At 34.1% G+C, this 12,006-nt stretch overlaps 1 protein-coding gene across 1 annotated transcript; it reads right to left on the reverse strand.

Annotated features, from left to right (window-relative positions):
• Positions 1-1,439: 1,439 nt before the first annotated feature.
• Positions 1,440-11,245, reverse strand: LOC117683631 (tubulin alpha-1A chain-like). Its single transcript, XM_034453251.2, has 2 exons — positions 11,086-11,245; positions 1,440-2,652 (listed from the first exon to the last, which is right to left on the reverse strand). Exons 1-2 carry the CDS (start codon positions 11,204-11,206, stop codon positions 1,523-1,525), a joined length of 1,251 nt encoding a protein of 416 aa, XP_034309142.2. The 5' UTR covers positions 11,207-11,245; the 3' UTR covers positions 1,440-1,522.
• Positions 11,246-12,006: the final 761 nt, after the last annotated feature.

The following is a 12,006-nucleotide window of genomic DNA, read 5'->3' on the forward strand; positions in this document are numbered from 1 at the left end:
ACACGATATAAATAAATGTGCGTCATTTTATTCATTTTCATACATCACTTATTATTTTAAAACCAAAAAATCACAGAATATGAAAACAGCGTGTAAATACATACAGTATAACTTTGAGCATATTTTCATAAATCGGTGGCCACAGTGCACACTGTGGTGTTCAAAAATCGCTCATAACTTTCTAATATGGGTAAATATCTTCAAAAAATCTTTTAAGTCTCATAACACAATGAGTATTTACAGGTGTATCAATTTATTAATGTTTATTTTTCGATAACAAAAACTAAGTTTTTTTGCAGCTATCAGTACAGTATTTCAGTAAAAGTTCACGTCAAAACATGGATGAGGCAAAAAGTTTCCCGAATTCCCCTTTAAATTGGGGGCGTTTCTGCCTGAGATAGTAGCTGATTTTTTTATGAGCTGAAAAACAATGTGTAAGATGTCTGACTATCCTAGTTTTGTATGCGAGGTCTTTTGAATTTCTGATGCATGTTGTTTCCGGAGGGGGTGAAAAGGCTCGGGCTTGATTTCAAGCTCATGTGTAACTTCGACGTAAACAAAGTCTCATGCCTTGCTGGATGCACTTGTGTTTTTTGCTACTAGATTGTAAATGAAGTATTATTTAAAAAGATGTCAAGAGGATTTTTCCCAGAAGTTTGGTAAGAATATATAGTAAAAATTAATACTGTAGTGACACTCTGAATGGACTATTATGTCATGTTTTTGTTTTATTAATTCGTTAAATGATTTGACATCGATTTTTCATTTCATTTTATTCAGGTAAATATATCACAGAATGCAATGATTACACACATCAAATACACCAAATAATAAAAAACCAAGACATTATCACAGCACTGTGCAAGTACATAAGAATCAATTTGTTAAATATTTGTTATTATACAGATTACATGACATACAAATGATAATTATTACCTTAGGAGAGCCCATAAAAGCCTTGTTAAAAAGCTTATTTCCTATGGGGTCCTTATATATCAGTTAATTAATAACACTAAAAGTGAAATACAAATTAACATAATGGAATTTAGACAGGATACTGAATAGGAATATAGCATGATGCTTTGAAAATGACATGTTTCTTAATTATTTTTTAAACTTAAAAGTGATAATGATACATAAGGTAAAACTGGATTTGGACAAGCAGTCATATAGTATCTCTTGCATTAGTAGATGTATATATTGTATCGAAGATTTTTTTGATGGTGGAGGTTGATATTTGTATAAAAGTATAAATCGTAGTAAATATTCTATTTAAAACAAATAATCAAGACAAAACAATATAAAGATAAATACATGAAACTCAGAAATAAAATGTTGTCAGAGTTTTATGTCATTGACGATAGTTGCCATATAAAACATAAAATAATCACAGATAAGGATGAACCAATGTCACATTTTGCTCTTACGATTTGTTCAAAAATCGTTATTAAAGTCTTTCATATTTGATGGACAGTCCGTATTGTTTTCTCATTGGTCAGTTCTGAGAAGTGGGCGTGGCTGTTTAATATTCCTCGCCTTCCTCCTCTCCCTCACCCTCGACGGAATCGATTCCGACCTCTTCGTAGTCCTTCTCAAGGGCAGCCATATCTTCACGGGCCTCAGAGAACTCTCCCTCTTCCATTTCCTCTTTGAGGTACCAGTGGACGAAAGCACGCTTGGCGTACATCAAGTCGAACTTGTGGTTAAGACGGGCCCAGGCCTCAACGGTGGAGGTGGTGTTGCTTAACATGCACACCGCACGTTTGACCTTGGCGAGGTCACCACCTGGGAGCACAGTGGGTGGCTTGTAGTTGATTTTGACAATGAAATCGGTGGGACACCAGTCGACGAACTGGATGGTCCTATTTTGCGTTATGGTGGCAATGGCGGCGTTGACGTCCTTTAGAACAACGTCTCCTCTGTACAACATGCAGCAGGCCATGTACTTGCCGTGACGTGAGTCACATTTCACCATCTGGTTGGCTGGCTCGAAGCAAGCTTTGGTGATCTCGGCAACGGAGGGCTGCTTGTGGTAAGCCTTTTCGGTGGAGATGATGGGGGCATATGTTGCCAGAGGGAAATGGATACGTGGATAGGGCACTAAGTTGGTCAGGAACTCCCTCAGATCGACGTTGATGGCACCGCCGAATCGGAAGGAAGAAGTGATGGAAGATATGATCTGTGTAATCAGATGGTTCAAGTTGGTGTAGGTTGGTCTCTCGATGTCCAAGTTTTGACGGCAGACGTCATAGATAGCCTCGTTGTCAATTATGAAGGCGCAGTCTGAGTGCTCCAGGGTGGTGTGGGTGGTCAGAATGGAGTTGTAGGGCTCAACAACGGCGGTGGAGACCTGGGGGGCTGGGAAGACGGCGAACTCCAGTTTGGATTTCTTTCCGTAGTCCACGCTCAAACGCTCCATGAGCAGGGAAGTGAATCCAGACCCGGTGCCACCGCCTAAGCTGTGGAAGATAAGGAATCCCTGGAGACCATCACACTCGTCAGCTAGCTCCCCGATCCTTTCCTGGACGAGGTCGATCATTTTCTTGCCAACGGTGTAATGACCACGGGCGTAGTTGCTGGCGGCATCTTCCTTGCCGGTGATCAGCTGCTCTGGTTTGAACAGTTGACGATAGGTTCCGGTGCGGACCTCATCTGAAGAAACGGAAAGTAAATTTTTCTGGTTTAAATCTAATTTAAAAAATGTGAACGCGAGTAGGTGGCTGAAATTTGCGTCTCATGAATATGAATATTCATGTATTAAAATTATGAAGTTCAGTTTTATTAAATCGCGCCTTACAAGAGGAGGAGTTCTTGTTTTGTTTATAAGATTTAAATACGTGGTATGTTACAAAGCACTATAAAAATCATCTCTCTCTCTCTCTCTCTCTCTCTCTCTCTCTCTCTCTCTCTCTCTCTCTCTCTCTCTCTCTCTCTCTCTCTCTCTCTCTCTCTAATACTCAGTACCAGTTTTCCCGTTTAAAACTGTCCTGAAATCGCAATGTTAAACAAAATCATAAAAAAATATAATATTATTGTATTTTGTTAACATAATTTGAAAAATGTTGTATTATATTAACTTGTGAGCAAAATTTAATTGTCTCGCCTAAATATTTCAGTAATGGGACTTCAATTTTAAATCAAAGCACTGAAAGTACTGACGAGATTTTATGGGGTTTATTTACGAGTTAATACTTTCTGGCTCAAGGAATGGATATTTGCCATTTACCTACTGTGAAGATAACGTGACTCATGACATAGTATAGACATACGATTTTTTAAACAGTAATTCTATATCAAATTAATTCCTTTAAATTTCAACAAAGACATTAATGTCAATAAGGCATCTCCTTCTTCGTTCATTTTATTTTGTGTATAAAAAATACCTTTAAAAAAAAAAGAGACCAATTGGCCTTAACGGTCACCTGAGTAGCATATATCCCATACACAAACTTGTTATGGAGTCTCATATATGCATCTAATTAATTAGGTTTCATACTGGAGTAGAAAAATTATAAATTTGTAATGACGACCACATTTCATAAAGAACTGTGAAACCTATGATTTTGGTGAAAAACTAAAAGATCTGGTCTACAAAATCATGAATTCAGTTTTCCTTTCAGGTGTGTGAAAGTAAAGAAGATAATTTTTTAACGTTACATGCATTAACATCTATACATCCATTTTGGCCCTGCCCTAGAGTCAAAACCCATCCTTGAGGGGACATGAAAATTAAAACTTCAGTAGAGGACTTCCTGGTAAACATAATTATTATATTAGTCAGTTTTTTTATACAGATGTATGAGAATAGAGAAGAAGATTTTTAAACATTATATGCATTAACACTATATTTTCATATTGCCCCCCCCCCCTCATGTCCTGAACCCCTGACCCAGGGGCCATGAATTTCACAATTTAGGTAAAGGAGATTGTGGATATCATAACTATGTATTCAGGTTTTTGCCCACATGTGTGGGAGTAGAGAAGAAGATTTTTTAAGATAGAAAACATTTTTAATATATGGCCATATTGGCCCCACCCTAGAACCTGATCATCTAACAAAGGGGTCATGAATTTCACAATTTTGGTAGAGGGCTTCATGGACATCATAACCATGCATTCAGTTTTTTGCTCACATGTTTGGGAGTAGAGAAGAAGATTTTTTAAGATTTAAAATATTTTTACTATATGGCCATATTGGCCCCACCCTAGAGCCTGAACACCTAACAAAGGGGTCATAAATTTCACAACTTTGGTAGAGGGCCTCATGGACATTATAACCATGCATTTAGTTTTTAACAAATATATATGGGAGTAGAGAAGATTTTCTAAAATTTAATACATGTTTACTATATGGCCATATTGGCCCCCACCCTAGAGCCTGAACCCCTGACTCAGGGGTCATGAATTACACAGTTTTGATAAAGGGCCTCACGGACATCTAATCATGCATTTAGTTTTTAACAAATATATATGGGAGTAGAAAAGAAGATTTTCTAGTATGTAATACATTTTTAATATATGGCCATATTGGCCCCACCCTAGAGCACCCCTGACCAAGGGGTCATGAATTTCACAATTTAGGTAGAGGGCTTCATGGACATCATAACCATGCATTTAGTTTAAAAAAAATATATATGGTAGTAGAGGAGAAGCTTTTCTAAGATTTAATACATTTTTATTATATGGCCATATTGGCCCAACCCTAGAGCCAGAACCCCTGACCCAGGGGCCATAAATTTCACAATTTTGGTAGAGGGCTTCATGGACATCATAACCATACAACCAGTTTTTTTCCTCACATGCATGGGAGTAGAGAAGAAGATTTTTGAAAATTTGGCTTTTTTTTGCATATTTGGCCCCGCCCGTGGCACCCCAGGGGTGGTAGAGACATGAATTATACAATTTAGATTTTTCTTACAATAGAGATGCTTCACACCAAAAATGGTAACGATTGGATTGGTAGTTTTCAAGAAGAAGTTAAAAATATAAAATTGTTAACGCACGACGCACGACCCACGACGACGGACGAAGACCAATTGCAATAGGTCACCTGAGTGATTCAGGTGACCTAAAAAGCCCTCGCTCATATAACATATTATACATCCATATCTCAAAGTCCCTGTCTACGTGATTCTTATGACGAGTTCACTCTAAAAAAATTTCGAATTGAAGGGCTATTTCAACAGAAGTAGCCGTCAAATTACTAAGTGTTAAATATTGAATATGTTTATAACGCAATTGGCTGAAATGTACATTCAGTACATTCAGTATAAAGAATGTTAAAATAGGATTTCAAAAATGAATAAATTCTTTCAATGATTCATTTTAGTTTGTTTTCATAATTTGATGCTAAAAGATCATTTTTACATCACAAAAGAACTGAAATTTAAATAACGACTGAATTAAATTCAGAAGCTAGCGACCTCATACTTAGGCATCTTAAACTGAGTTAGAACAACGTTTTTAATGTATATTAATACATTCTTAGTTTGTTTAAGAAAAAAATGAATTTAAAATTAATTGTTCATACTTTTATGTGGTGTTAAATTAATTTGAACAATCATCGCTTTATAACCCACAAAGTTTTGAAGAGGAAGAAACATCAAATATGTGCCCTATTGAATCTCTTTGTTTTTCTTTTCAATGACCGCAGTAGGTGCAATAACCCCCTGAAGAATTGTTCCATAAATCCCTACATTTGTACCTGATCTCTAATAAATTGACAAACACAATTCATCAGGGCTCTGGGAGGAACTGAATCCAGCGGTAGGATTAATGTTCTATGTAGAAAGCTCATCCAGTATGGATCAGAGCATGAAAAACGCCCTTGTTAATACCATATGACGCTATTATCTCCCTTGCAAGAAAGGATCGCCGTATCGCTTCATCGAAAACGAAATATCAATTAATATTTCATATGTAAACACACCTATACATTTAAATGTTAACAAAAAAATATTTTTTTAAAGTGCGTTAAGTGTCATGATGTAAAAAAACGTTGGTCACACTCATAACGCACTTTGAAAAAATATTTCAAAGTGCGTTGCTTTGCCTTAAAATTTAACGCACTTTGAAAAAAAATTCAAAGTGCGTAATTTTTTTTAAAGTGCCTTGTCACACTGGTATCTCTAAATGATCTAAAAAAATTTTTATCACCGGTATCGACTGATCAAAATGGCCGATGGCCAACTTTCGTGGTTAATACTAAGTAGATCTGATTGAATACATTTTAATTAAGGTTAAATGCTACATCAACATTTTATTTTATGAATTTTTAAAGGGTTATTCCTGGAACGTGATATCATTGTTCAAATCAAAGTACTGAAGAACTGACGGGAGTTGATTTTGTCGATGTTTATTTATTTTAAAATCAATGATATGTTATTTTGCATGACAAGTACATGTATTTTCTAATTTGAAGTACGTACATTTTATAAAATGAATTTTTGGACTTTATGACAAGAAAGTCGAGAAACCCTCATATGAATAATGTTAAATAATATATAAAGATAGAATTAATTCATTCAAACTATGTATCAGTGATAGAAATATTTCTCGATAATTGTATGGATCCAAGCAATATTGAACTCTAGTCTCGTTCAACCAAACGCTCGGCTGACACCGTAAATCTCCGACAAGGATTTACGAAGACTGCCAAGCGTCGAGTTGAACGAGACTATATTTAAATCTGGCGTAGGAATACATACGACTACAAAAATTATTTAAATTGTTCCTACCATTTAAAATCTGACTATTTTCAAGGTATTTATAGATAAGTTTCCTTGAAAAACAATCCTTTAGCATACATTACATCGAATTCATCAATTATTTTCAAGAACTAAGTCTTGTCAGCAGTAATTATTTGTGCTAAGGTCCAAACGCTGATTCACTTTCGGTTTGTCTGCGTTACTTGCATAGGAGAGTTGATTAAAATCAACTCCCAAAAAGACATGTGCTTTTAATTATTTTTTACGATTTTTGGGAGGTATTTTCTAAGACACAGTAAAAAATCTTCCTTGATTGCAAGTATTAAACACTGAATAGAGTGTAAATTTGGTCTGAATAAAAATATGATATTACTATCTAATATATGATGTCAAGAAGACGTTTTATTATATCTATTTAATAAAAAATATTAATGGTATTCATTAAACAAGAGACCCATTGGCAACATCGCTCACCTGAACAACAGTTCATTGTAACATTCTATTTGGTAGCATATGCTATTTCTATTTTAAACTTCGAACCCCTCTCTGGGGTCCAAGTATTGTTTTTGGGTTTATGGTTGGCTTTAACAAATTGCATTATTTGAGGATCCTTGCATGGTGATCTCACGAACTGTAACATCGTTGTTCTCGAAAAGAAATTTTTTAAACATTCTACATATATATTTGTATGTTAAACTTTGAACCCATCTTGGGGCCCCAGTATTACTCCAGTGGTCACAGCTTTATTTATTAAGAATCTACATTATTTAATGATGCTACATAAAAATATCACATATTGAAGCATTATTGTTCGCCAGAAGAAGATTTTTAAACATTTTCCCTCTATATTTCTGTTAAACCTTGAACCCCTTCTATGATCCCAGTAGTAGATCGAAGGTCACGGCTTTTTATTATTTTAGAATCTACAATATTTAAAGATGCTTACGTAGTAATCTGAAAAATTGAAGCATTGTAGTTTTTTTGAAGATTATTAATTTTTTTCCCTATATACTTCTATGTTAACATTTGAATTCGTTTTGGATCACCAGTATTAGTCCAGTGGTCACTATTTAAAAAATATTAAATCTACATTATCCAAAATTGCATGCATAGTAATTTCACAAATTGTAGCATTGTAGTTCTCGAGAAGAAGATTTTTAAACATTTTCCCTATTCACGTCAATGTAAAACTTTGAACCCCCTCTTGGGGCCCCAGTATTGGTCCGTAGGTTCACGATTTTACCAATTTAGTATCTACAATAGCCACGTATGCTTGCATAGTAATCCCTTAAACTGTTGCACTGTAGTTTTTGAGAAGAAGATTTTCAAACATGTTCCCTACATGTTTCTATGTTAACTTTGAACCCCTTCTGGGGCTCCAAGATTAGTCTAGGGGTCACGGCTTCCATAATTTAAAATCTTCAGAGTTTGCGAATGCATGCATAGTAATCTCACAAACGTTTTGAATCTGTCTGGGACCAGGGCGTCACGGCATTTACAATTGAAATTCTCAACTTTTTAGGATGCATGCATAGTAATCTCACAAACTGTAACATTGTAGTTCCCAAAAGTTTTTAAAAAATGTGTTCTATGTATTTCTATGTAAAACTTTGATCCCCTCTTACAATTTAGAATCTTCAATTAATATACAAGCTTTTATGTAAATATTGGCATTTTTGGTGCAGTGGTTATTGAGAAGAAGATTTTAAAACATGTTTCCTATGTATTTCTATGTAAAATTTTGAACCCTGCCTGGGGCCCTAGTTTTGGTCCGGGGGTCACAATTCTAGCAATATAGAATCTTCTCTTTATATACAAGCATTTGTGTAAATATTGGCATTTGTAGTGAAGTGGTTCTTGAGAAGAAGATTTTTAAACATTTGTCCATTGTATTTTTATGTAAAACGTTGAACCCCGCCTGGGGCCACAGATTTGGTCCGGGGTCACGATTCTAACAATTTAAAATCTTCATTATAAATGCAAGCTTTTATGTAAATATTGGCATATCTAGTTTAGTGGTTCTTAAGGAAGAAAACGTTTAAACATTTTTCCTAAGAATTTCTATGTTAAACATTGAAATCCCGCCTGGGGCCCCAGTTTTACTTCGGGGGTCACGATTTTTACAATTCAGAATCTTCACTATGTATACAAGTTTTTGTGTAAATATGGGCATTTCTGGTTCAGTGGTTCTTGGGTTGAAGAATTTTAATAATTTTTCATATGTATTTCTATGTAAAACTTCTAACAGCGCCTCGGGCCCCAGTTTTGGTCCAGGGTTCACGATATTTACTATTGAGAATCTTCACTATATGTACAAGCTTTTGTGTAATTATTGGCATTTTTGGTGCAGTAGTTCTTGAGAAGAAGATTTTAAAACAATTTTCTTACGTATTTCTATGGACGGACGGACAGGCGACAGACAACGGGTGATCAGAAAAGCTCACTTGAACCTTCGGTTCAGGTCAGTTAAAAATTGAACCATACCCGATCCAATATACTGTTACTGACTCAAATGATAGAAAATGTTAGTATATTTATAATAATTTTATTCGAAAAATATGAAGTATGGTTTTAAAATAGTGTGGGAATTAATTGTATAATGAAGTATAATTGAATTCTTGGTTACAAATTGGAAATATTGTTAATTTGTTGTGTTTTTTGAAATTGGATCAAGATCAGTCAAATTTTTAGAATCATCAATATTTCTAAAATTATTTATAAAATTTTATTTCTAAGAAATGATCAGATCTGCTCTGTAAGAAACTACTCTTATAAAGATTTTATCCATTGGTTTGAAGCTCATTTTTATTCAAACAATATTTTATTAAAAAGATGAAACGTCTGAATGACATTGCTGGACATTATTTATCTGATATTGATATCATGCATTTATTCACACATCTATCATGCCCTACTTGCGGCAAAAACATATTTTCACTTGTTTAAAAAAATGTTTAAAAATCGTATTAAAATTTTAAGCTATTTTATTTTTTAAACAACGAAATCATGTTTCAAATATGATATTTTAACGATTCATAACATAAAATTTTGGTGTAGCATTCAACCTTATAAATATGCGACGATGCCTTTCGATAGGGTACAATATGGTAAAATAGGGGCATGAATGGGCACGATAACTCAAAAATGTAATCGATTAATAATCGATTACATAGGGGAATTTTGCGTACTTGATTAGTAATCGATTACACTCATTTTTGTCCAGTAATCGATTACTTTATAACATGTTATCAATTAATAATCGATTACTTTAAAAAAAATCATTAAAATGTGCATGATACCTCTTGTGAGAACATATCATATATTAATCTCTTCAAGTTAATTTTGTTTTAGAGTTAAATATGATTTTTTATTATGAATGATATGAAAATTTGAAACTTCATATTTTAATCTTAATAAGATAACATTTTATAATTTCTACTGCTTATTCAAATCATAAGCAATTATATAGAGAGTTCTGGCATTTAAATTATGTAAACAAAGTTTTTTTTCTTGAAAGTTAACGACTTTGTATGAAATCTTGACCTTGTGCCATTAACATCATAACTATTCTGTTGTTATTGTTAATTTCTCGACAATTGGAATTTGATTAAAATTTTATAATTTTAAAAATATCATTGGCAATATGCAAAGAACTTTGAGGGAACTTGCTTCATGATTTGAATGAATTGTGTTTGGAGCTTATAATTGTTCTGATTTAATAGTGGTCACACCTCATTAACTGCTTTGTGTATTCCTTTCCTGGCAAGGGCAAACACACTTACTGACATTTACACACTGTAACACCCTTTTGTTTCTTTCTCTGGCAAAAACGACACTAAATATAACCTCTCTCTCTCTCTCTCTCTCTCTCTTTTAATAATGGTCAGTAGCATAGTGATTTTTCTAAGCCACACTTGGTTAAATAATCAAAAAATTCTGTAAGGAAGTGTGAAACACAGAGTGAACTGATTATTTGATTATATACTTAATGACATTTGAACCAATAGTTATATTTTAAGTGAAAATGGAAAATCATAAAAAATAATTATAAACAATTTTGTTTTATAAATAATTTATAAATTGTATTATAAACAACACTTGAAGAGCATTTTTTCATACGATATATGCATCACAATATGTTTATGTATAGAGTAATCGAAAGTAATCGAAAAAGTAATTATAAGTACACTGACCTTTTTGGCTGTAATCGATTAAATTACGATTACAAGTAATCGAAAATCTCTTCGATTACAGATTACTGTTGATTACTTGAAAAAGAGTAATCATTACAATCGATTACGATTACTCGATTACGATTACCCCATGCCTGATAGGGGGCAAATTGAAGTAAGTTAAAAACACAAAAAGACTAACGTACCGACAACAGTTGGCTCCAAGTCAACGAAGGCGGCTCTTGGCTCGTGCTTGCCGGCGGAGGTCTCGCTGAAGAAGGTATTGAAATAGTCATCACCACCTTCAATGGTCTTGTTACGTGGCATCTGACCATCGGGCTGGATTCCGTGCTCCAGGCAGTACAAGTGCCAGCTAGTGTCTCCAATATTGACTCCGGCCTGTCCGACGTGGATGGAGATAATTTCCTTCTGAAAACCAAATAATTTTTTTTTTTAAACTAGAAATGAGCTCGTTGGAAAGAAACGACTAGGTCCTCTGTAGCAGCTGCGTCATACTTGTGATGTTATACCGGGTACAAAATTATCTGGCAATGATACACTGTTAGAGGTATAGACCCTATGTAAAAGACACAAATGCTTTCATGATGATTTCTTTGTGACATACAATTGCTCTCGAATCATATATCTGAAAACTTAATTGATATACTATCGATATGTTGTGTTATTATACTTTTAATAATGCCTAAAGCCTAATTAGGCTTATACTTGTATTTTAAGTTTCAGATTGGATAAAATTATCATGGACATAGACCTCTTAGCTCTTATGGCTAATTAGTCAATTTTTATCGGAGATTGTTTTGAATTATCTATAGAAATGTATCGATTGTTTTGTTAGCTTAACTATCCCGGAAACTCTATAACGATGCATGCTCAGAAATGTAATTTATCGTGTTCATCATATTGAACGTGTAAATTTAACATATTGGTACCATTTTGTTTATTTTTTAACAAGCATCACTTGATTGGATCTAAATCACAGCTGTTGTCTTTTCCTTATGTTGATATATCCTGAAAATTTTTACACTGAGTTCCGAGGAATAATTTTGTTTTCCGTAGGGGGGTACGAAGCCTTTTTTCGGTAATTTTAATCATTTTCATTTAATTTA

Source organism: Magallana gigas, chromosome 10, assembly GCF_963853765.1.
Source record: "Magallana gigas chromosome 10, xbMagGiga1.1, whole genome shotgun sequence".
NCBI classification, from domain to species: Eukaryota; Metazoa; Mollusca; class Bivalvia; order Ostreida; family Ostreidae; genus Magallana; species Magallana gigas.